This window comes from Bubalus bubalis, chromosome 3 (genome assembly GCF_019923935.1).
Source record: "Bubalus bubalis isolate 160015118507 breed Murrah chromosome 3, NDDB_SH_1, whole genome shotgun sequence".
Lineage (NCBI taxonomy): Eukaryota > Metazoa > Chordata > Mammalia > Artiodactyla > Bovidae > Bubalus > Bubalus bubalis.
The window spans coordinates 51,376,914-51,403,036 of NC_059159.1; the positions used below are offsets into that span (position 1 = coordinate 51,376,914).

The 26,123-nt window shown below is 40.7% G+C and overlaps 1 protein-coding gene across 12 annotated transcripts in view; it reads left to right on the forward strand.

Moving 5' to 3' along the window:
- BCAS3 (BCAS3 microtubule associated cell migration factor) overlaps positions 1–26,123 on the forward strand; it is a 589,835-nt gene that overhangs the window by 451,054 nt on the left and 112,658 nt on the right. The window contains exon 25 of one of the 12 annotated variants that reach the window (XM_044939599.2): positions 15,476–17,235. The exons of the other annotated variants lie outside the window; for them this stretch is intronic. Coding sequence (XP_044795534.1) covers positions 15,476–15,666 — 191 coding nt within the window. The 3' untranslated portion in view covers positions 15,667–17,235. Of the gene's footprint in view, positions 1–15,475; positions 17,236–26,123 lie in introns of those variants that run through there. 12 annotated transcript variants of the gene reach the window in all.

The window sequence follows — 26,123 nt, forward strand, 5'->3', positions numbered from 1 at the left end:
TTTTTTTTAAGAACACTCAGGTATGTGAAGGCATAGCTATTGTGTTAAAGTTCACAGGCCTAAAAGTCTTATACTTAAGTTTTAAACGTGTATATGATAAAAATATTTTGATTGGGATTTTCCATTAGGACAGTTACATTCTCCTTGTGACCTACATTTTGATGTGGCTATTTGGATGTTTGGAAACTGTAAGTAACCGTATTACCTCAAATAATAATAATAGTAGGAGTGGTAGTATTCATAGCAAGAAGAATCATTTATTGAATGCCTACTCTGTGATAGACACTGTATATGCATATTTTCTTATCCTCACAACTGTCCTGCCAGGTGGAATAGTATTTTTAAGAGAACTGTGTCTAAGAAAAGATAAGTGATTGGGACAGGCCTCGAACCCAGGTTTCTCTGACCCCCAAAGTCCATATTCTTTCCGCTACATCATGATGTTTAAAAAGGACCGAATTGCAGCTGATGCTCGTTTAAAACTTACTTGTTTTAGTGCACAGCCCCTAAGAAGTTCAAGCCCGATCTTATCTCATTCAGTCGACCACATTCATTTACCTGTGTCACGAGCCCTGAGACTAAATTTTAAATTAAACTCAAACTGAAGAGCATCTTAACTAAAGCCTTCCCCTGAAAGAAGCATTCTTGAAAGGTACCAAGGGTTGTTGTTCTTAAGACGGTTTTGACGAATCCAAGGGCAAAAATAGGCTAGCCATTTGATTAGATTTCAATATGCCACTCTTACTTGGGAATTTTCCTGTATTTGGGCAGGAGAGGATTCTTGCCATGAGAAACCATCAGCTCCCTCCCCCGCAACTCTCACTCGCTGTCTCTCACCCGCCCTTCGGAAGAAGCCAACACGAAATTGCAGTCCTTTCTTTGGGGGCCTCTCAGTACAACAGACGCACTGAATTGGTAGATTTGACCTTGGAGGTTTGACTATTTGGAAATGATTCCAGAAGTCAATGAGGAATTTGCTGTTGCTACTGATTTACAGGTTATGTGTGGAAGCGAGTGGCAGAAGCAGCCTGTTTGACCACTCTGCCTGCACTGCCCTTTGCTCTGCTGTTCTCTGCTTGTCTTGTGTCAAGATTTAATACACACACACACCAGCAACAACAACTTAGCCATCTCTATGCTAATAATAGAAGAGAAAGTAAATAAGCCCAATAAAACAATAGTTTTAAGGTAAAAACAGCTTAAGCATTATACTTTTCCTCCTGCTAATAGTAAATGCATAGGGTTTAAAAAAGATTTCTTGAATAAATGCTTAATTTGGTAAGAAATCTAAGAGCCTTCATGATAATGCAGTAAGATTCAGTGTATGTCTGTGTTTTAATTAAAGGAGAACGCTTTCCCAGTGACAAGTAAATCTAGAACCAGAATGGTTCTTTTTATTCAAGGTTAAGAAGCCAAGAACATGAAGAAGACAGTATAAATGTCAGAATTTGACCTAAGAGACTCTTAGATATGTCCTGAATAGCCCTAAGTCGCTATACCTGTTAACACATAAAGACATTTAAAGTGGTGTTTTAGTAACTTTCATGTCTTTTTGGAATCAGTCCATATTTGGTTAATGTTGCCAGACCCAAGACCCAAGCCCTCCTCCCTTTGTATTTTTGATGCTTTAACCATGATGAGAATTTTCTCACTGACTTGCCCATCATGCTTAGACCCTTCCTCCAATTAGAAAGACATAACTGGGGAACTTGCCTGGCAACCCAGTGGTTAAACTTCAAGCTTCCACTGCAGGGGGCGTGGGTTCTATCCCTGGTCAGGGAACTAAGATCTCACCTGCCTTTTTTTGTGGCCAAAAAGTAAAACAAACAAACAAAAAGTTGGCTCATGTGTATGTTAAGAAAGAGAAAGACATCACTGAACACAAGTCATAGCAAAGAGCAACGGCAGAACCTGGACTTAAAGTCTCATGAGATGAAAAGAGCCTGGGATTCAGAAAGCCAAAGGAAAATTTACCTTCAGAACCTCGCTTCTGCCGGTCAGCCTGCTCTTTCAGAGGTTTATCCCACTTTTTCTGAGCTAATGTTGACGAGAAGGAATAGTTTTGATCTCAGTTCTCCAAAGATTATTGCATCTCTCTCTGTCTTTACAAACTAATCCCTAATCCCAGTTTCTTCCAGACAGATTGAAAACTTTATTTATAATCTCATATAATGGGGTGCATACTATCTCACCATTGGATGTATCAGGATTTATTTTTGCCAGTTCTTTAGAAGGTAGTGTCTTTAGAAGACAAAATCAGTTTTCAGCAGGTTAAAAAAAAAACAAAACTAAGGAAAGTCCATTCAGTTTATAGAAGTCTCATCAGCAAAGGCATCAGTTTAAAAACAGGGTGACTAGAAGTTAGCAAAATATCTGTCATAAAAGAATAAAAAGGTAAAATTCAGATGATTATTTTCATTTAGTATTAAAATTGCCTGATGCTCACAGACTTCTTTGACTCTACATTTTGCAAAACAGGATATACAGGGACAAATGGTGTTTTTTAAGACTTAACTGAAACTCCATTGTATTTGTGGTTTCACTATTTGTCTTCCTAAATGCAGTATAATGGACTATAATTTTAGACAATATTTCAGCAAATATTATTGATAAATCAATAAAATAATTCATTTTAAAAGATGATACTATTGGATATCAATCAGCTTTTCTCTGATTTTCTGATCAAAATGTTGTATGTCCAAATCAGAGTTATAGAAGTCCTCTGACTACTATTCAGTTGGTTAAGACCGTAGACTAATGTTACAACTGTGAGATGTTTGGGCTACCATAAAAGCCATTCCTTACGGAGCACCTAAATTTAGTACTTTTAAAAAATGATAGGGAAAGTCTCATTGAAAGAGGAAAAAAAAAATAGCAGGAGATTTTTAGGCGCCTCTTATTGCCTGGTTGTGAAGGCTGTGAAGGTCATGGGGCCCCTGTTTAGAGTCTAGAGGATCTAGGGTCTTCGTGGACTCAAAGTAACATCAAAACTGGAAGCCCTCCTCCTCTGACTTGTCTAAAGCTCTGAGGGTTCAAGTGATCTACACACAATGACTAACAAGGGTGACATTTAGAATCCCAGCCTTCTAACACCCAGCTTTGATCTGCCTCGCATGCCAACCAGGGGTTCTTTTCCATCCTAGGAGAAGCCTGGACCTACCATGACCCTAACCTGATCAGAAGTGGCGTTGTAGAGATGGTCAAGTCAGAAATAGGTCTAAAATTGGTTGAAATTGGTCCCTGAGTCTCTCCCTCCACTCCCAGCACATCTAAGGATGTTCTAGGAGCCCCAGCAGTAAGGGGTACACTTAGGGTGTGTGTGTACAATTTTCCAGTATTGTCTTAGTTACTTATTGATATATAACAAATCATCCCCAGGTTAAGTGGTAGAAAACAGGCATTTAATACCTTACAGTTTCTGTGGGTAAGGAATCTGAGAGCATCTGGCTGTCTCTAGCTCAATCATGTCCAGCTCTTTGCAACCCCATGAACTATAGCCCACCAGACTCCTCTGTCCATGGAATTCTCCAGATAAGAATACTGGAGTGGATAGCCATTGCCTTCTCCAAGGGACTCTTCCCAATCCAGGGATCAAACCTAGGTGCATTGCAGGCAGATTTTTTTTTTTTTTTTTTTAAACCATCTGAGCCACCAGGGAAGCCCTGGGTTGTGTATCCAATAACATTTTGGACATGGTTCACCTTGCATGGCCTCACTGGAGCTTGCATACCTGAATTACCGTTGCAGGTTAGCTCTCTTGGTTGGCAAGAGCATTTCCTTTTCTTTTTTAAAATGCAAGTCATGCTTTCATTTTAATATAATATCAGCCATTCGGCCTTGACATGATTTAAAATGAATGCGGCTAGTTTCGCCTTTGAGTATGTGTGTGTAGCATAACGTAATTGACAAGCAATCATGACATTCTCTTTGAGGTTGATGTTATCCCATCATTCGGAGGCCCATTTTGGTTAATTTGTTTTTTTCATATAGTTTCTGGTGGGAAAAATGCATTGCTCTGGTACTGAAATTAACTTGATTGAAATATCTTAGACTTTGTCATTTTCCAGTGGCTCGAGAGGTTATTTCCCAAGTGTTTAATTTTTTAAGTACAGTGTATATTAATTTAACTGCTACTTTCTGACATTCATCATTCTGTAGAAAAATTATCAACTGCATGCCTTGAACAGATTTTTATTTACACTCCAAATTCCCACTCTGTGCAGGGTTTATTTAACTTTGAAGGTATCATGTAAATTTGATAAAGATGAGGTTTTTAAAAACGTGTACCGTTTATTGATTTGCTCAATATAATTTTCACATTTTTCTTTATAAAGTATTCTATAATATATCTGCAAAAGGAAACACTTAAAGACTAATGCAATCTACAGGAACTGTTCAATCAGAAATAATGAGTGGAGAGGTCACTTGTCAAGAGCATATTGTTTGAAATACTTACGTTTAAGGGTTTCCAGTCTTTGAGGTAACAGAAGTCCTTCCATGAAAAATAGGGACTGCTTTGGGCTTCTGAATTCTGTACAGCATGTCACGATTTTTGCTCCTGGGCTAAAGATAGAAAGTAAAATAAAATGTTCTTTGTCCATTTAGTTATCCTTGACTCCATGAAATTCTCCAAAGTAATTACTGGTGACCACAATACCACCTACCAGCAAGAACAGCATTGACCCTGTGCCAGCTGCCTTATTGCTGACCACAGCTGCTCTTGAGTATAGCAGATGTTTCTCCTTTTGCCTTGCCAGTAAAATTTTATTGAGCAGTTTTGCAAATGGAGAGCAGCATACTCTGCCTGAAGAGCAGCCAGAGATCTTCGCCACCTAGTACAATAAGGTTAGATTTCTCCTCTGGACCAGGAGGCCCCCACTCCTAGGTTCTGTGCAGCCTACCTCTCAGGCCTTGTAAACTGCAGTCCTCGGGGGTTTGCTTCCCTACCCACCCATGTAATTTTCCCAAAGGAAATAATGTTGGAAGAGCAACCACATTTGTGGTTGCATCTTGCTGCTTTAAAAGGCTGTCACATTAGAACTTTGCTCCTACCCGTTGTGGGTTTGCAAAAAGGAGTTAGGGTACTTTGTCAGGATGTTTTGTTAGGATGCTTTTGTGAATTTTTCCACATCTCTTTGGTTTGGATGTTGACTTGGAAATGTCTTTTGAATTAGCTTCTTTTGGAAAGCTTTCTGCCTTCCTGAGCACTTCTTGAATCCTTGCCCTGTGAAGGCAGCCAAGGGAACTTCTTCTGATCCTTCTTCTTTGTACCTGTCATGGATGACACCCTATTTGAGTCTGAAGTCCTTTAAAGTCCTTTAAAATATTTTCAAGTTCTGTATTTTCCTCTGGATGATTTAATACAATTTTTGTCTGTGCTCCTTGTAAAGGAATAGATTTTGGAGTTGAAGCTGACACTCTTTTTTTTTTTTTTTTTTAATGGAAATCTAAAGTGCCTTCCCTGTAATGATTCCAGCCTATTTCCCATGAACTTTCAAAGAAATCAACTCATAAAGATTATGGCAATTGAGGATCCAAGCGTCAGATTGTCATGAATTCCCACAGAGCCCTGGGCCTGGGGAGGACAGGTAAGATATAAGATCAGAGGGCAAAGGCTATATGGTGAGAATTTGCCTGCCCTGTGCTTTCTTAGCAGGAAGGAGCACTGACCTGAATCCCTTAGTGTTCATTCCAGGAGTGTGTCATTGTGGGAATTTATCTAGCCCGCTCTGTGGCAGATGACCAATCTGATAGCCTGACTTCAAAGCTCCTAACACATATGATACCAAGACTTCATTGAATATTCTATGTGGTCCTTATTAGGATACCTAGGTCAGGTTGAGTGACTGCTCTTAGATCTCTCCGTCAAGAAGTTTGAAGCACATTTAATGCTTTACACCACTTGGAGTAGTTTAAAGTAGTCGTATACTCTCAAAAACTTGTAACAAAACTTGATTCTTCTTTGATCTTAAAAAGAAGAGCTTTTGAAATTCCTTTTGCTACTTTCTCTGCTACTCCTGTAAAAATTTATTTTTAAAATAAGAACCTTGAAAGCAATATCAGCATTGCTAGACTGGTATTTGGCACAAGACTCAGGCTTTTTTTCTTTTTTTTTTTTTTGATGTTCCCAGAGCAGAGTACTCTTTAAACTAGGATGAGAAAAGTTAATTTTAATCCTCCAAAGGCTTATTTGCTAGCACAAAAGGTCATGAAACACACCCAAAAACTATATTGCTGAGATCTTAAGGAGAGAGACAGACTCCAGGATCCCAACATAGAATCATGTCCCTGGCTGAAGAAACAGTTTGTTTTAGGAGCACCGATTAATACAAAAACAACTGAACGGAAGGGCTTCCAACCTGTCTCAAGGAGAACTCTTGGTTTCACATTGTTTCATCTCAGAAGAGAATCCTTTGGAAGCGGTTGTAAAATGGTGGTAGAAGAAGTTATTTCCAAGGATGTTTTTAAGTAGCTGTTCTCTGTCCTGTCTTTTTATAATTATTACCCTTTAATCTGTGATCTGTCTAAAGAGAGAAAGGCCTGCCATATCTAGCTGATAGACCCCTGGAATACTAAAATGTGATGACCCAGTTTTTCAAAGCTTTCTTTTGAGCTGATTTCTTAGAGTATTAAAATGTCACCTGCCCCAAGGATTAAGAATCCAGAAATTGAATGAGGCAGGCTTGAAGAGGATCAAAAAATAAGGTCCTGAATAACAGCATCCATTGTAGAACTAGAAGGAGCTGTGGAATGGCCTGGCTTTCCTGTAAGGAAGGTCGGGTTTGCTTGGTGGGTGTTTTAGGACATTCATGCCCTGGGCCCAACTGATGGCTTTGCCTCCCGGTTGTCAGCGCGCAGCGAGACCTGAGTAGGCCTAGTTGTTTTCTCCCCCTTAGCCCATATATGAAGTAAAAGACTATTGAAGCGAGCGTAGGAAAGAAAACTCCAATTTAAACTTTCAGTTGTGATAGATTTATAAACAACTGCTCCTTCACATTGTGGATTCTGACTGACATATTATGAAAACAGAGCCTGCTAAGCCATTGCAAGAATTCTCCATGTGTTGTGCAAGTTTTGATGGCAAGGAGACTGAGAGAAAGGCTTGTTTTTCATTTAAAAAAAATTGCTTTAGAAGCTAAAGTTGTAACTGAGCACCACTCTGTACTGTATCAAGCCATAATATCCAGTGAGTCATGAAGACATTAGGGAAACACTGGAGACAGAGTAAGAAACATTTGAGTTAATGTTTGAGATAAGAAAGATGACTATCTTTGAAAAGAAACTGAAATTAAAGGGCACAGGCTTCCATTTTCAGATAACTAAAGGGAATTCCTCCTAGTGATGCTTCCTTTACTCAGCAGTGGTCATCCTGTGGTGGGTGAAGAGCCAGGCAAAGAACTAGAAGCCGGGTTTCTGAGCTCACGTAGGCCGTGAGACCTCGGGTAAATAACTTGCCCATCTCGGCTTCAGTTCCCCACCGGAAAATGAGTGATGGACCATATCATCTCTATGAACTGTCTGGTGCAAGCAGTCTCTTTGAATCTGATTTTTGGGAACATCACCTTCCATTGGATGACCCTGGAAAGGCTTTATCAACTGTAGCTGCCGTTGTGGTGCATCACTGAGGACACTTAATACTTGGGCCACTCGGAAGAGCCCTGGCAAATTCTGCCGTTTCCTGCTGGCCAGTAATCCGGGTGGCCCAGTGTCCCCATCCCCCAGCCCTGCTCCAGGAAGCCCTGAGCCGAGAAAGGTCACTTCATTTCCTGTGAGCCTGTGATTCAGGTTTATAGCATTGGTCCATGAGCTGGGCGCTGTTCAGCCAGCTGGAGGGTGGGACAGTGGGCACCTCAGCCCCTTAGACTCTTGTCAAGCCACCTGGTCTTCCTGGGGTTTGTCAGCTGGTGGAGAGGCCAACCCCTCCGTTAATTTCAGGCCTAATTCTAATGAATTTGGGATTCTTTGCTGAAAAACAGACTGGATCTTGGTATGGCCACGACTCTGCCCTTGAAACCTCTGGGCCGATGACGGATATGTTAGTCTCCTGGGACAAGGCTGTACAGTTGAGAAAAGTAGCAAGGGCATCAGATCTCTGTGGGTCATCTGGCCCCCATAAAAAAGCAAGAGCAACTGGGAAAAGACTAGACTGCTCGGTTCCCAGCCCTACTGGATTATTAGACAAAGCCATCCACTCCATCTTTGTTTATAGAACTCATTTTCAGGAACAAGTGTTTTATAGTGAGGTGGAGGTTGTTAAGAAGCTATTTATAATGGAAGATCTCAAATATGTGAGCCCCCTATCAAGCTTGATCTAAGGGAACTTTGCATGGTGGCAGTTCAGGAGAAAAGGGGAGAAAAGGATAAGGGGGAAAAAAACTAATAAAAATAGCTGAGATCACTCAACAGTTATCAAGAAACAGATACTACAGTTTTATAACACAAAGTACTAAAAGTATATGCACTCTTAAAAGGCAATTAAAACGTATGCTCTGAAACTATAAAACATTTTCTTTTCATCTGCAACATAGAGGGCAGATTACAACACATTAATAACGTTTTGTTTAGAGTTCAGTTTCTGATGGTTTCCAAATGTAGTCTGTGTAGATTAACCAGAAGGAGTCCAGTTCCCTTTTTTTAAGAGCGCTTGTAAAGGAAAGCAATGTGGTAAGATTGTTATGAAAAGAGAGTGTATTTAGGAAATAGCACTTAGCAGGGTCTCTCTGAATGGCTGCCAGGTCAGGAAGCTGAAGTGCAAGGCTTGGCCCTTGTTCAGCCCCCCCAGTTCCAGCTCCTTGACCACACAGTACGTCAGGAACATGTCACAGGCCAGCCAGGAAGCCTCGGCCCCGCCCATGGGCCAGCTTGGCACGGCCGCTTTCACATAACCCAGGGCTCCAGAGGGGCCGGAGGCAGGCATTCCAGGGCCACGGGAACATGCAATTTTTTAAAATAGAAATGAAGAACTTTGGGGGAAAAAAAGAGCCTGGGAATCAAACAGTTGCTGAGTCCCTATGGGACATGGTCCCTCATGGAGAATGTCAGAGCTGAAAAGGGCCTGGAAGGTTATCGCTTCCTCTGCCCTTGTCTTATAGACAAGGAAATGGACTTGGCTTAACTGCAGTGGTAGAACCAACACGGCACCCACATGTCCCAGTTCGCAGTCAGCTAAACCCACTGGCGTCGCCTCAGTGGGCTAAATCTTCTGTCTTGGGAGCCCTGTCTTTAGCATCCTGCAGTGTTTTCAGGAGCCCTGTGGTCCCTTCTCCTTGGATCTTGGGGATCCAGTGATTTGTTGCTGTATCATTTGCTCCCTGGTACTCGCCTAACCGCGCTGTGCCTCAGCCTCAGTTTCTTCATCTGCAAAATGGAGACAGATGTCAGGGTTAATTCCTCACAGAGTTGTTACAAGGATCGACTGAATAAATTGTTGTGACATTTCTGGTGCCTGGCCCTTAATAAGAGCTCAATGATGTTAGCTATTATTATCATTCATAATAGCATTCACTGGCCTTAGCTCTATCACCAGGAAACCGTCACACCCAGGACTGACGGGTTGTGAATACCTCTGGTCTAGTGCTTCATGAAGTTCTGTGGTCAGATTTCAGCTGAGGAGCAGAGGTGTAGAAGTGTGTGTATTTGGGGGGTATTGGTGGTACATTTCCTACTTCATTATGTGATTTCAGTTGAAAAGAACTCTGGGTATGACTTAGTGATTATATATTATGGTTCAGTCTCCTCAGTTTACCTGTGGAAAAACCAAGGCTCAGAGAGACCAAGTGATTTGCCTTATGCTTTGCTACCCTAACTTCATAGTTGCCTGGAGCCCTTGTCTTATTTATGTATAAAAGGAAAATAGGAGAAAGAGCCTTAGGATAATACCCATAAGACCTCAATCCCTCAGCTTTTCTACTACATTAGGCCCACTGGGACCCTACTAAAACCCCAGTCACGACCATATTCCTTAGTATAGAAACAACCCTACAAGAAAAATTCGAGAGAGCTGACCCCTTGCTTTGGTATTGCATGCATGCTAAGTCACTTCAGTCATGTCCGACTCTTTGTGACCCCATGGACTGTAGCCCACCAGGCTCCTCTGTCCATGGGATTCTTCAGGCAAGAATACTGGAGTGGGTTGCCATGCCCTCCTCCAGGGGATCTTCCCAACCAGGAATCAAACCTGCATCTCTTAACGTCTCCTGCATTGGCAGGCAGATTCTTTACCATTAATACCATCTGGGAAGCCCCTTTGCTTGACTTAAGGCTCACTGATTTAAAAAGTAAAATTGGTTTCTTAGTTTATACGTCAGTTGTATTTTCATTGTGCTTTTATCTCTCCTTTGCCCTCGTGTCAGATCAGTTTTCCTGTTTTTCTAAAATGTTTGACCAAGTACTTGGTAAGATTAAAAACTTTAACTACACTGCTTTAAATAGCAGATAAGCAGAGTATTTGATTGCTGGAAAGTTCTTGCATCCTTACCAACAGCAATACCACAACAACACTGATCATCATTTATCTCGAAACATCAACCATAAATTCATTCCAACTTTCAATAAGAATATTTTAGCTTTTCCCTTTTAAAATGTTAATTAAGCTCTGGGGTTGCCTTGGCTGTGTTGAAACACCCCTGTCGTGACATCCCACTCTTTGCTGGCACCGTCCTATCTGGAACTCGATCTCAATTCATTCTGAAGGCACTGAACAGCTTTTCTGAGGGCTGTCATCGTCACAGAAGGAGCACAATGACTTATTGAAGTTTCAGATTTTGCTCTGCTTGGGGCTACTGGAGACTGGAACCAATTCCTCATCCTCCTCTCTGCCCCAGATTTGGATGAAAATATCAGAGCTTTCCCTTCTCTGATGGTTGTCAAACATACCCTTCCATCACGTTCCTTGTTTTGCAAAGAGCAAAACTGAATCTCAAGAGGTAACTGTTCATCTCAAGGTCACCTGACAAGGTAGGAAGAGAGCCTGGATGAGTGCACCCAGGTTCCTTCCCCTTCGAGCCCACAGAGACCTCCCTGATGCCCTCTCTTCGGTTTCCACGTCCCATGATGTCTGGAAAATGTCATGGGAAACTGGCGATGACTTCCAGTGGTCAGAGACTTTTGAACACCATCAGCACCCAGGAGTCTTCCCACCCTTCTCTGAAACCCCAGAGGCCACCTCTTGGCACCCAGTGGTGTTCGTAGGGGCCCTGGAATCGGACTCTGAGTTGACTTTTGTGCTTCTTGCTGGTTGGCTGACTTAAGTGCCAGCTGTGGGTATTGAGTGGGGTTTGTCCATCGAACGCTCATTTGGGGAGGACTTTTGTGAACGTTGTTTTGCTTGACCACATTGTGTGTAGCGTTTCGGGACTGAAGGTTTCCTGATTGAGCTGCTCACATGAAGAACCTTACCACAGCTTTCTTTTCCCTGAGCTATTCGTAGTAAAGTCCTGGCGATTTGTTTATGTGTTCAGTGCATAACACCTAATAAAATCATAAGTGGATGGTGTTTGGCTTTCAGGAATTTGGGTCCCTTGCTAGTTTTCTTGCCAGGCGATTCTGTGCAACTTTGTTCCTAGACTTTAGGGATGGGAGATGCCACCTAATCTATTTTCCCCTGAAAATTGAGTCTGCTCAAACCGAGAGATTGTTTTCTGAAGCTCCCAAGTCACAAGTATATCATATTTATTTTCTGACTTTGATCTTCAATTTTTACAGTTAATAAAAAGTTTCCCACCCTTTGTCAACCTCTGCTGGTAGTCATAGGCTAAACGGGCTGATGACTCACTATATAATCGAGGCTTCTTTTTTAACATGAGAGTGCTGTGTTTCCAAGTGCCTTCAGAGTGACCCTGAGCTGCATCAGACAACATGGGTCATTAAGCCTTCCTTTTTCAAGCCACGAGGTAGTTTCTTGTTTTGAAGATTTCTTTAAATGGAATGTCTTTGTGCGTGGAATGCTATGCATTTAAGATTGTTGTTCATGTAATACCTTTAAAACCATTGAGTCAGGGGCCCAGAGAGAGATGAGTAGGAGACCAAGGCGAACAAGAGACAGAGTCCCACAAAAATAACCATTACAAAAGGGACCTAAGTGTTTAGTGCTGTTTGTATCCCATCACACAGGAACCCAAAGTAATTTTCTCGGCCTTAACCCCAGCCCTGCAGATGGTGTTGAGCAGCCTACGAGTAAGGGCTGGGCCTTATTACCACGTGTATGTATGTCTCTGAGTGGTTTCTGGGGGTGAACTCAAATTATGTGTAGGTCTTTTCTCTACCAAATCAAGAATGTTGGATTTTTAAAAAATCTTTTCTCTATGCCGTGTAGTTATAGAGCATTTGTACCCACTTTGTGTGTGTTCTAAATAGAAACCTATGAGACAGATGTTGTCATCCCCATTTTGCCAATAAGACATAGAGAAAGAAACTCATCTGAAGTCATATTGCTATATTCTGGGGCAGCCTGGATGGGGAAGGGAGCTAGGATGAGAATGGATAGGTGTACATGTATGGCTGAGCCCCTTTGCTGTCCACCTGAAACTATCACAGCATTGTTAATTGGCTATATGCCAATATAAAATAAAAGTTAAAAATAAATAAATAAAGATTTAAAAAGAAATCAGTCACATTGCTAATAAAGGCCAGAACCTTGGTCTTCGATCCATGTCCTCAAGTCATTCCTTCAAGAAAACTTTTTTCCACGTTACCTTCCTTCGAATGCGAGACTTCAGTGGTCCAGGAGAGTCTTTCTGTTTCCCCAAATAGCAAATAGTTTGATCCTGTCGAAATATTTTTCCCCTCGGAAACTTGAATGTTGTGTTGCCACCTTCAGATAATAGAAATCCAAGTTCATTAATTTCTTGTGTAAGGTAACACAGTGGTAGTCGGGGTGGTGGGCAACATGAAATTGAGGAGCGATCAAATAATTAAAAAATGTGACTATTCTGCCATAAACATGGGACCTTCACTTAGCCTGTTTCTTCTTCTGTACACATGTGACTAGCAAACCACCTCGAAAGGAGAGCCTGTGAATCTGAATGAGACACCAGCGCCTTGCCTCACAGTCACCGCAAAGCCTCCCTTCCCATTTTCAGACTGAGCTCTTCTATCTGACTGCCCACTCCTTCCTTAGATGCACTGTTTGTGCTGAATTTACTTACTTATCTCTCTTAAACATACCTTCTACCTTGCCACCTTCACTGTTTAAAAATCTTTTGGTCTTGCCACACAGCACATGGAATCTTAGTTCCCTCCAGGAATCAAACCCACTTCCCCTGCATTAGAAGTGTGACGTCTCAGCCACCAGACTGCCAGGAAGTCCCTCCACCATCACATTTTTGTGCATGCGGTCCAGTTTCTCTGAAAAGCCCTCTTGTCATCAGTGTCCCTTTATACATACTCTCAGAGAAGTTCTATTCATCTTTCCAGGTTTAGATCAAATACCACTCCTCCTTGTACCTTTTTGGATGCTCATCCGTTCTGCCATGATTTTCCAACCAGGAGATTTACTACTAATAATTTTAGTGTATTCATCTAATATAACAAGGACTGGTAAACCTACTCTGTAGTTTGTTTGGGAAGCCATGTGTTACTTTTTAAAAGAATCACAGGACACTAGCTAAATATTGACAACTGGCTATCCCATCCCCTTCCAGCATATGGATTTGGATTTGTAATTCCCTCTAGATAAGATTTTGCCATCCCTCCTAATTTTATTAATCCATTCTAAACTGACAGATGTTGCAGCGAGCCTTGAGCTCTTGGGGATTCTTATTTCATTTCTGATTAAAAGATGAGTTTCCTTCTTAAACCCAAGGGTCTAAGTATACAGTGCCCTTCTCTCCTAAACAGTTTATTTGAATGTCAGAAGTAACCTTGTTATTCTCTGTCAGATACTGAAGCTCTCTAGTAGCTGAGCCACTTCTAAAAGGTTTCTTTCTAGCAGGCAGATGAATGGTATGGATTAGCAGTAGTACCTGGTCCTTTGTAGTTGCTTAGTTAATAGTTCTTTACCACTAACAGTAAAGAACCTGTCTGCCAGTGCAGGAGACATAAGGGACACAGGTTCGATCCCTGGGTCAGGAAGATCCCCCGGAGAAGGGAATGTCTACCCACTCCAGTGTTCTTGCCTAGAGAATCCCATGGACAGAGGAGCCTGGCAGGCTATGGTTCTTGGAGCCGCACAGAATCAGACACGACTGAAGCGACTTTACTTTTTATTTACTTTGGAAAAGGCCGAGGGCAGTAAGCAGAACTTCAGAACTAATCTGTGTTGATCTCGCTTCTTCTTGAGGGCACATAGAATTTGAGAACGCTAAAATTCAGCCAGATAACAACCCAGAGTTACGGTTGATGTTCCAGTATGCTTTGTGCTTTGTTCTGATGGGAGTCCAGCTGACTTTTAGAGCACAGCAATTGTCAGTTCCTGTCCATGGGGACTGAGGACATCAGTTCATCTGTTCAACTCTGGAGAAGCCGAGGGTGGCCTAACTTGTGGTCCTTTCTTAGGTTCCTGGCTACTGTGTGAACTGCTACTCCAGAAGGCAAGTTGGTCAGCATAAGAATTTTAATGAAGCCATTTACGTTTCTCCCCATGGGAGCTGGTTCTCTTGTTTATTTCCCTTTCATCAGCCTACCAGCAAGAAGAAGCTCATGTTCTTTCCCAGGGCACCAGCCCTGGGGTGGGCAGCTGTCCATTACTGGCCTGGGACAATCATATTGGAGATCTCCCTGACACCAGACACTTGCTATCACTTCTGCTCTCGCATTGGCTGATCCTCCACGTGCTCTTAGGGGCACTTGAGGTCATCTTTTTCCTTAGGAGGTGTCATTCAGTGGCATCTTTACTATAGATAATTATGAATTTGCCGTCTATCACTTCGGATTGGCAATAGGTAATATTTATTGAACTGCATGACTTCAGCACTGGGCAGCTTGCTTAACCTTGAATGTCATGAGTCCTCCCAGCCTTTAAGAAAGGTGTCATTACACCCATTTTGCAGATAGGTATTGGAGACGTTAAGTAACTCAGCTAAGTTAGTAAGTGCTGAAGCCAAGACGTAACTTCAAAGCCCTGTTTTTCCACTCGGTTTACAAAAAGCTCAAAATAAAAGGCCCCTGAAACTCTGAAATCACTGTAGCGTCTCACACTAACATGACCAGTAGTTCCCAGGACCTTAAGGCAGTGATCAGACTGAATGTGTAGAGGCACTGGCCGGCTGACAACAGTGGATGCCCACCATTTTCTAAGAAAAGCCAGAGAAGCCCAAGTACATTAGACACATTCGAATTGAAAAGCTTAAGTGAAATTCATTTTAAGGTCATCCGTTTATACTGACACGAGGTCTGTGGAAAATGAGGGAGCCAACATCATGTTTCTGAAATATGCAATTGTACAATGGGAACGTGTTATAAAACGCCCTGCCACTGTTGTCTGCCTTGGGATTTAGAGTGAGAGACATGAAGGCTGACAACTCTCTTCCTGTTGTAGGTCAGAGCTTCAAGGAACTCTGTAATCTTCCCACCAGCTTTCCTCTCTCCTGGAACTCACGGGTAAAATTAGATGCTGGCTGGACTTCAGTAGCTGAGTTTGAAAGCTTTCAGAGGCCCCAGTCAGACAACTTCAGCAGATTGCTTTCTCACAGGACCATTCTGAGAGATGCTTTGTACAGACTAACATAGTTTGGTAAACTGATGAGCGTCTGACAATTCTGCCATAAGACACCATTAATAACAATGCCCACAGGAGCAGGGGGAAGAAAATTATCTTTGTGTGGTTAATCTCCTTGGAAACAGGATAAGGCTTTCTCTTTCTTTTATCATGTGGTGCATTTGCCTCTTGATGTTGCTTTAATATATGTATACTGTTAAAGTTTAAAAACAACAACAACAAAAAAACCCCCTCTACTTGAGGATTTAGATACTCTCAAGTTGGAATTCTTTGAGTATACACATTCTAATTGACTCTAGGAGGTGAACATGCTGAACAGGGTGTGGGAAGAAATAAGAGAACGAGAGCACCCCCAAACCAGCATCACACACATTTATCTAATTGGATACATTTTTTGCCTGGAAGTAATATCAGGAGACTGAGGTGCCCCCGTTCAGAATATAAAGAACCAGAGGCTAAAACCAGACTGAAAAGGGCCAACCCATTAGGGAAGTACCTCCCTGGGGAGCGGGTGGATAGGGGAAGGAGGTTAGATAGCAGTTATTAAACCCGGAATCAAAAATATGTTCAGAGAGGCTGCTGCATGGGAAAAAATCCTCCTTCCTGGACTTAGCTGGGCAGGAGACAGTGAAGGAGAAGGAGTCCTGCTTATTCTCTGCTGCAGGATGCTACCCCCTGACCCTTTATAAGTCAGCCTTGCTTGATTACTCCTTTTAATTCAAGACTCAAAACAGCTTGTAAAGTGTTTTTTTTTGCTTTTTTTTTTTATCATTCCTTTCCAGATTGTGTGGGCCACACTGTAGCATGCGTTTTCCTTTGTCCACATCTGTTTTCCAACCTCATTACTCTTCTGTTATTACATTCATTAAAAGAGAGAGAGCACGCTGTTTATTTCTGTTTATTTCTTTTCTGCCTGTTTTCCCCCCAGTTTCAAAAGCTAACATGGTAAAAATCATGCAATGTTTGATGTGATCATCTCCACAGTTTCTGGAATATGAACCGATGGTGGCTTATGCAGGAATTGGTTGAACCTTATTTTGTAAATAAGCTATACCCAAGCCAAGGCTCACAATTCATGTAAGGCTATTTCACTGTAGGCTGTGGTTGTCGAGGCTTGTCATGTCTTTATTAGAATGTTACATCATATGCTCTGAGGCACATGGTAGTCACATGACTCTTTTGGCTAATGTGCCTCCTTTAATTTGTATACAGTTACTTATACAAATGGAAGCTGGGAGGCACAGCTTTAGAATTTATGGTGGTTTTACTCAGTGAAGAGAGAGCAAAGAGAAATGAGACAAGGATGCCCATTAATACCGTTTCTATTCAGCATTATTTGGAAGTACTAGCCAATGCAATAAAGTAAGCACAGCATTAAGAAATGTAAGATTTGGAAGTAAAGAGAGATAACTGACCTTATTTGCAGATGATATGATTTGCTACATAGACAATCCAGGAGAATCAGCAAACTATTAGAACTAATAGAAGAGTTCAGCAAGGATGCTGGATACAGAAATTGCTGGTATTGCTACAGGCCAACAATAACCAATTAAAGAAATGACCCTTTTTACAAATGCAAAGAAGCACAAAGAAGCTAGGAATAATTCTTCTTTTTTTAATTCTATTTTATTTTTAAACTTTACAATATTGTATTGGTTTTGCCAAATATCAAAATGAATCCGCCACAGGTATACATGTGTTCCCCATCCTGAACCCTCCTCCCTCCTCCCTCCCCATACCATCCCTCTGGGTCGTGCCATTGCACCAGCCCCAAGCATCCAGTATCGTGCATTGAACCTGGACTGGCGACTCGTTTCATACATGATATTTTACATGTTTCAATGCCATTCTCCCAAATCTTCCCACCCTCTCCCTCTCCCACAGAGTCTATAAGACTGTTCTATACATCAGTGTCTCTTTTGCTGTCTCGTGCTAGGAATAATTCTTAGAAAAGATATGTAGAATGTTTACAGAAAATCCTTAAAAGTAAATTGAAGGGATGAAGAACGTCCCTGGTGACCAAGTGGTTAAAACTTCACCTTTCAGTGCAAGGGGAGTGGGTCGATCCCTGGTCAGAGAGCCAAGATCCCACATGCCTCAAGGTCATAAAAACCAAAGCATAAAACAGAAGCACCATTGTAAGAAATTCCATAAAGACTTTAAAAATGGTCCACATCAAAAAAAATCTTAAAAAAAAAAAATTGAAGAGATGAAAGAAGACCTAGATAAATGGATACATGTTGATGGATAAGAAGACTCAGAATATTAAAGGTGTTTATCAAATTAATTGAGAAATGAAATTTTAACCAAAATTATAATAGATTTTAAGTCAGTCAAATGATCAAGAAACCAATGGTACACACCAAAGGGTTTGCTGAAGACAGGCAATAATGGGCTTATTTACAAAAGTCCAGACAGAGCTATAGGAATAGCCAGTGGTAATTGTGACCCCTGGCAACAAAGCCAATGAGGGAAGATACCCTGACCTGTTTTCCCTCTTGCTCTTCCTTCTCCTGTCATTGACTCTCAGTGGCTGAGTCCAGGATGAAGGGCCCCAGTTGATGCTGTTTTTCTGGAGGACAGCCTCATGGAGATGGAGCAAGGTGAAAAGTAGAAAGGGAATCTGAAGAAACAATCCGAATATCCAGCACAGATTTCTTTCCATAAAAATTTTCAAGGTGATCTTGAACTTCACGTGGAAAACCCAAGGGTTGAAATTCTGAAAGAACAATTTTGGAGACCAACAGATCTATTATGATTTTCATTAGATTCTCAATTTCTGTCCTACCAGATATTAAAATATGTTTATAAACTGTAATAATTAAGGCAGAATGGTATCGTTACAGAGACAAAGAGTAGAACGGAATCCACATGTGTGTAGCAACTTGAAATATGATAAAGATACCATACAAATCAGTGCTGTAAGATGGACTATTTATTGGTCAATAAATTATGCCAGGAAAAACGGTATAGGAAAAATTTAGTACGTCATGTTTGGATAGCACAAGTTAAAAACTCTGATCACAAGTGTTGCCAAGGATGTTGAAACTCATACACTGATACTGGAAGTATGAATGATATAATCATTTTAGAAAGTGATAATTAGACCTCATGATATATAGTAAAGTTGCATAGATTCTAGAATCAGACTACTTCCCTATCACTGTAAATAGAGATAATAACAGAATCCTTATAAGGTTATCATGAAAATTAAATGACTTAATATATATAAGCCACTTAGAATAATGTTTGGCACAAAATAAGCACTGTTTAAGTATCAGTTATTATCATTATCATTTCTCAGATCCTGCTGTTCCATTCCTAGGTATGTAGTCCAGGGAAAGTTCCGACTTACGTAAAAGAAGACTCGCATAATAATGTTCATTGCAGATGAGCAAAAGAATGGATTTTTAAAGAAATCATGGTATGTTCGTAATATGGAGTAAAAATGAATGAATTGGAGCAACATAGATAAGTCTGAAAAAGCATGTTGAGGAGGGACTTCCCTGGTGGTCCAGTGGTTAAGACTCTATGTTTCCAATGCAGGGGGCATGGGTTTGATCCCTGTTGGGGAAATAATATCCCGCATGCGCATGCCACATGGTTCGACCAAAAACATGTTGAGGAAGAAAACAGATTGCAGAGGAGTAAGAGTAGTGTGACACTGGACTAGAAGGAGACATGGGATTGGGATAAGATACACAGAGATTTCATCTGTATCCATAATAGTTTATATCTTAAAAAACATTTTTAAAACTCTAAATCAAAAAGGAAGAGAAGGCTATATGGTAAGTTATTGTCAGGTTTTAAAAATACAAAAGGGCTAGTGCAAAATCCCATGGACAGAGGACCCTGACAGGCTACAGTCCATGGGGTCACAAAGAGTCAGACACGACTGAAGCAACTTAGCACAGAGAGAGCACGGTAGAATATGGGAGAAAGAAATCACCTTGTAGAGGGAGCTAGTCTTTAGAGGCAGACAGCCCAGTGTTCCATTCCACTTATTTTTTTTTTTTAATTAGCTGTATAACCTCATAGAGCTACTTAACATTAGTTATCTCACTAGGCTATTTTGAGGACTAAATGAGATACTGTGTATAACATAGCATAGGACCTGATAACATAATATTCAATAATCTATTCTTTTCCCTCTTGTACAAGGAAGAAAAATGTCCAATCAATATTTTCCTTGGAAAATATTCTAGACCAAATTTCTGCTTCCGTGGGCCTGGTTTCTATAATCTTTTCTTGGCTTCAGTTCATGTTGACTTTAAGTAAGGATTGCCAAGACATACCCAAACTTAGTGAAACAAGCTCATTTGATAAAGAAATGAACTTCAGGATCTCATTGCATAAAATCATCATTCTTTTTTTTTGTCTTCCATCAAGTGTTCTATTTCCCAGTGTTTGGGTATGCACTGCCGTCTTGGGCTTTGTGTAAAAAAGAGCAAATGACTATGTTCCTTCCCTTTATCCTAAAAAAATATTTAACTATATTTTTGTAATAAGCACTTGTGAACTTACACGTTCTCTTGCTAACTGAACTGGTTATTCCCTCCCACCCCATAAAAGATAAGTGTCTTTTTCTTGTGAAAACCAATATGGATATTAAACTGTTTCCCTTCCTCATCTCTAATGAATTGCTGTTTGATTATTGTTTTTATAAAGATATGAAATTTGTACCAAAGTCCATGTAGTCGGGGTCAGCTTCTACATGGGGGACTTTTGTCCTTACTGTCATTAAAATGTCTCTGGGTAGGCAGACCCTTTTTGACCATTAATGAGCAATTTGATGTTTTTCATATGAACATTTCTATAACAACCAAGACAGCAAATTAGGGATTATGGTTTGGAGTTAGACCTCATTTTTACTCTAGCATTTGAGTTGTGTAATATGAAATTCAGTGCTAAAAATAGAAGCAGTACAATAGGCAGAGGAGACAGATGGCTTTAAAAAGAGAGAGAGAGACAAACAGAAAGAGACAGACCTTAGCCCATTGGGTGGACAGAGAAAATGACTGGTGTGTGAATTTTTAAAGGCAATCTTTCTCACAGGCTTCTCACAGGAAAACTTGCTGTGAGCAAGGCCATTTAAGGAATGATTTAGGAAAGGAGAATTAGTTTCCAAAGGAAAGTGTGAGAAGCACCTTGAGCTTGAATGATTTAACAGCTAAACTAAGACCTGTATCTGAGAAGCACTATCTAAGGCTGGAGAGATGAAACAAGAGGCCTAGGAAAATTTCCCTGTCCGGTGTCCCCAGGGTTTACTAACGTGACCTTGCATGTAGATGCAGCTTTCTGAAACTGACATACTTAGGAAATCTTCTAAAAGATCTAATTGCTACAACAAGTATGACTCATAATCCTTTGCACCTTCTGTTGTGGAGTCCATCCCATGCCGTGTTAGAAATTTTCTGTCATCTAAGCCTATTTAGTCTATTTTCTCCCACTTTGTAAACACCCTTTTTTCCATAGTTGCAAATGTCTCCACCATTATTTGTTTCAATTTGTAAATTGCAGAAAGTCTAGAATAAACAGTGTCCTCACACACGCACATCATCCATCGCTGGAGATTAACTATCTCCGGCCAGAGATGCATTCAAATGGGGACATTCCCTATTTTCTTTATAAAGCCAGAATTCCAAAAGTAAGGTTCTTTTCTTCTTGTCTCCTGTCTACTAGGATAGGAAAGTTAGTTTTTAAATTTCCATTGTGGTTGGTAACTTCAAAGAGAATAAGTAGTGATGCCAAGGCTTTTATTTCTTTGGAAGCTTAAACGAGAGATTGACCAGTCCCTGAAAAACGGGCCCTGACCGACAGCTACCATAGTAGAAATTATCTTAGCCACTGGTGGGTGAGTGAGTGAGCGAGTGAGCGAGTAAATGAGTGAATGCCATATTGCCAAAACGTATTATCTTTGGCAGGTAGCCTGGGCTGCCCACAGGCTTTCAGTCTGATTCTGAATTCAAAGAGGAAGGAGGCAGGCAGGTGAAACACGGAATTTTCCAGAGCAGAGCCAGGAAGGGAGGACTGCTTGACCTGAAACATGACCACGGGGGTTAAAGACTGCTCCCTTTTGCTTTGGTCTCCTCTGTGTCCACAGACCTGTCGGGTATAGTTCTGTGTGTGCTCATAGCTCACTGAAAACCTGGCACCCCCAGCCCCCCCAAAAAACCAGGTCACATCTCTCTTGAATATTTAATATCATGTCCTACATTTTGTGCCTGGAGAGTAACTGCTGTGACTCACTGGTAGATGTCACTCAGGCCGAAGTCACTCACCAAAGAGTCACTATCTCCAGCCATCTATGACCTTGTACACCTGTATTTTTTTTTCATCCCTGCCTCTTCTGCATTCATTCATTCATTCAATACTTTTATTAACTAAAGGTTCTCTTGACCACTCAGTTGAATGAGCCATGAACTCTGTCCTCAAGGTGTATCCTCATTCCACATGGGAGGACAGAATTGTATAGTAGCGTCTATCCGTCCCTCTCCTTTTCTATCACCACCACCACATTTTAAAGTTTTCTTTCGCTTTCCCTTTACCTGATTTAGATGCTTCGTGTACGTGTGGTTTAAAAAGTATGTAACATACAGTTTTCCATTTTAACTATTAAAAAAATGGTTTACCCTGTTTTCTTCTAGTTTTATTGAGATATAATTAACATATGGCACGTATAAGTTTAAGATGTACAGCCTGAGTATCTGACTTATACACATCATGAAATATTCCCACAATAAGTTTAGTAAATATCCATCATCTCACATTGATACAAAATAAAAGAAAATTTCTTTTTTTCTTGTGATGAGAACTCTTAGGATTTACTCTCTTAACAACTTTCATATTTAACATACAGCGGTGTTAATTATGTTTATCATGGGGTACATTATATCCCTAGTATTTATCTTATTACTGGAAGTTTACACCTTTTGACCACCTCCATCCAATTTCTGCCCCCTCCAATTCAGCTATTTTTAAGTGTATAGTACAATATTGTTGACTTTATGCATATTGTTGTACGACAGTTCTAGAAACTTTTCATCTTGCAAAACCGTAACTCTTTACTTGTTGAACAGCAGCACCCCATTTCCCCCTTACTCCCAGCCCCTGCTAATCACATTCTGCTGTTTCTCAGTTTGACTGTTTTACACATCTCATGTAAGTGAAATCATGCAGTGTTTATCTTTTAAATTTTTTAAATTTATTTTTTAGCAGATACCTTTTAGAGCAGTTTTGTTGTTCAGTCTCTAAGTCCAACTCTTTGTGATCCCATGGCCTGTAGCACCCCAGGCTCCTCTGTTCTCCACTGTCTCCCAGAGTTTGCTCCAATTCATGTCCGTTGAGTCAGTGTTGCTGTCTAACCATCTCATTCTCTGCTGCTCACTTCTTTTTTTGCCTTCAGTCTTTGCCAGCATCAGGGTGTTTTCCAATGAGTCTACTCTTCGAATCCAAGTTGGTCAAAGTATTGGAGCTTTAGCTTCAGCATCCATCCTTCCAATGAATATTCAGGGTTGATTTCCTTTAGGATGGACTGATTTGATCTCCTTGCAGACCAAAGGACTCTCAAGAGTCTTCTCCAACACCACAGTTCAAAAGCATCAATTCTTTGGTTCTCAGCCTTCTTTATGATCCAACTCTTACGTCGGTATATGACTACTGGAAAACCCACAGCTTTGACTGTATGGACTTTTATTGGCAAAGTGATGTCTCTGCTTTTTAATACTGTATCGAAGTTTGTCATAGCTTTACTTCCAAGGAGCAAGAGTCTTTTAGGTTCATGGCTACAGTCACCATCCCCAGTGATTTTGGAGTGCAAGAAAATAAAATATGTCACCATTTTCCACTTTGTCCTCTTCTATTTGCCATGAATTGATGGGACCTTAGTTTTTTGAATGTTGAGTTTCAAGCCAGCTTTTTCACTCTCCTCTTTCACTTTCATCAAGAGGCTCTTTAGTTGCTCTTCATTTCCTGCCATCAGAATGGTATCATCTGTATATCTGAGGTTGTTGATATTTTTCCCAGCAATCTTGATTTCAGCTTGTGATTCATCCAGCCTGGCATTTCACATGATGTACTCAACATATAAGTTAAATAAGCAGGGTGACAATATACAGCCTTGACAAACTCCTTTCCCAATTTTGAACCAGTTTGTTGTTCCATGTCTGGTTCTAACTGTTGCTTCTTGACCCTCATACAGGTTTCTCAGGAGACAGATAAGATGGTCTAGTACTTCCATCTCTTAAGAGTTTTCCACAGTTTGTTGTACCCACACAAAGGCTTTAGTGTAGTCAGTGAAGCAGAAGTAGATGTAATTCTCTTGCTTTTTCTATAATCCAGTGGTTGCTGGCAATTTGATCTCTGGTTCCTCTGCCTCTTTGAAACCCAGCTTGTACATCTGGAAGTTCTTGGTTCATGTATTGTTGAAGCCTGGCTTGAAAGATTTTTGAGCGTAACCTTGCTAGCATGTGAAATGAGCACAAATCGTACAGTAGTTTGAGCATTCTTTGAAGCATTGCCCTTCTTTAGGCTTGGAATGCAAACTGTCCTTTTCAGTGCTGTGGCCACTGCTGAGTTTTCCAGATTTGTTGACATATTGAGTGCAGCACTTTAGCAGCAGCATCTTTTAGGATTTTAAAGAGCTCAACTAGAATTCTGTCACCTCCACTACCTTTGTTCATCATAATGCTTCCTCAGGCCTACTTGACTTCACACTCCAGCATGTCCGGTCCTAGGTGAGTGACCACACCATCATGGTTATCTGGGTCATTAAGACCTTTCTTGTATAGTTCTCTGCATTCTTGTCACCTCTTCTTAATCGCTTCTGCTTCTGTTAGGTCCTTACCATTTCTCTCCTTTATCGTGCCCATCCTTGCATGAAATGTTCCTTTGATATCTCCAGTTTTCTTGAAAGATCTCTCCTCTTTCTCATTCTGTTGTTTTCCTCTTTTTCTTGCTTTATTCATTTAAGAAGGCCTTATCTCTCATTGCTATTCCCTGGAACTCTATTCACTTGGGTATATCTTTCCCTTTATCCCTTACCTTTTGCTTCTCTTCTTTCCTCAGCTGTTTGTAAAGCCTCCACAACCACTTTGCCTTTTTGCATTTATTTTTTGGGGGAATGGTTTCGGTCACTGCCCCTTGTACAGTGTTGTGAACCCGCATCCATAGTTCTTCAGACACTCTGCCTACAGGGTCTAGTCTCTTGAATCTATTCGTCACTTCCACTGTGTAATCATAAGGGATTTGATTTCGATCATACCTAATAGCCTAGTGGTTTTCCCTTTCTTCAACTGAAGCCTGTATTTTGCAATAACAAGCTCATGATCTCAGTCACAGTCAACTCCAGGTCTTGTTTTTGCTGACTGTATAGAAAGCGTCTCCATCTTTGGCTACAAAGAACATAATCAGTCTGATTTCAGTATTGACCATCTGGTGATGTCCACGTGTAGAGTCATCTCTTGGGTTGTTGGAAAAGGGTGTTTGCTATGACCAGGGTGTTCGCTTGATAAAACTCTGTTAGCCAGTTAGCTTTTGTCCTTCTTCATCTTATACTCCAAAGCCAAACTTGCCTGTTACTCCAGGTATCTCCTGACTTCTTACTTTTGCATTCCAGTCACCTATAATGAAAAGGACATCTTTTTTTGGTGTTAGTTCTAGAAGATATTGTAAGTCTTCATAGAACTGGTCATCTTGAGCTTCTTCAGCATCAGTGGTTGGGGCACAGGCTTGGATTGCTTTGATATTGAATGGTTTGCCTTGGAAATGAACTGAGACAATTCTGTTGTTTTTGAGATTGCACCCAATCTCAAAAATTGTACTGCATTTCAAACACTTTTGTTGACTATGAGCACTACTTCATTTCTTCTAAGGGATTCTTGCCTACAGTACTAGATATAATGGTCATCTGTATTAAAATGGGTTGCCATTTCCTTCTCAAGTGGACCAAGTTTGGTCAGAACTTTTCACTATGGCCTGTCTGTCTTGGGTGGCCCTACACAGCATGGCTCACACTTCACTGAGTTACACAAGCCCCTGCACCATGACAAGGCTGTGATCCATGAAGGGCTTTCTACACAAGGGTAGCGAGCAAATCGAAAATGAAACTAAGAAGCAGTTCCATTTATAATAGCAACAAAAGATTAAAATATTTAGGAATAAATATAACAAAAGAAGTATAAACTTTATACTCTGAAAAATACAAAGTATTAAAAGAAATTACAGAAGACCTAAATAAATGGAAAGACATGTTATGTTATTGACCGGAAGACAATATCATTAAGATGACAGTACTCCCCAAATTGATCTGTGTATTCAACTAAGTCTCTATAAAAATCCCAACTGATTTTGCAGAAGTCAACAAGCTGGTCCTAAAATTCATGTATAAATTTGAGGAATGCAGAATAGTCAAAACAGTTTTGGGAAAAAAAGAACAAAAGTTATAGGCATCAACTACCCACAGTAATCA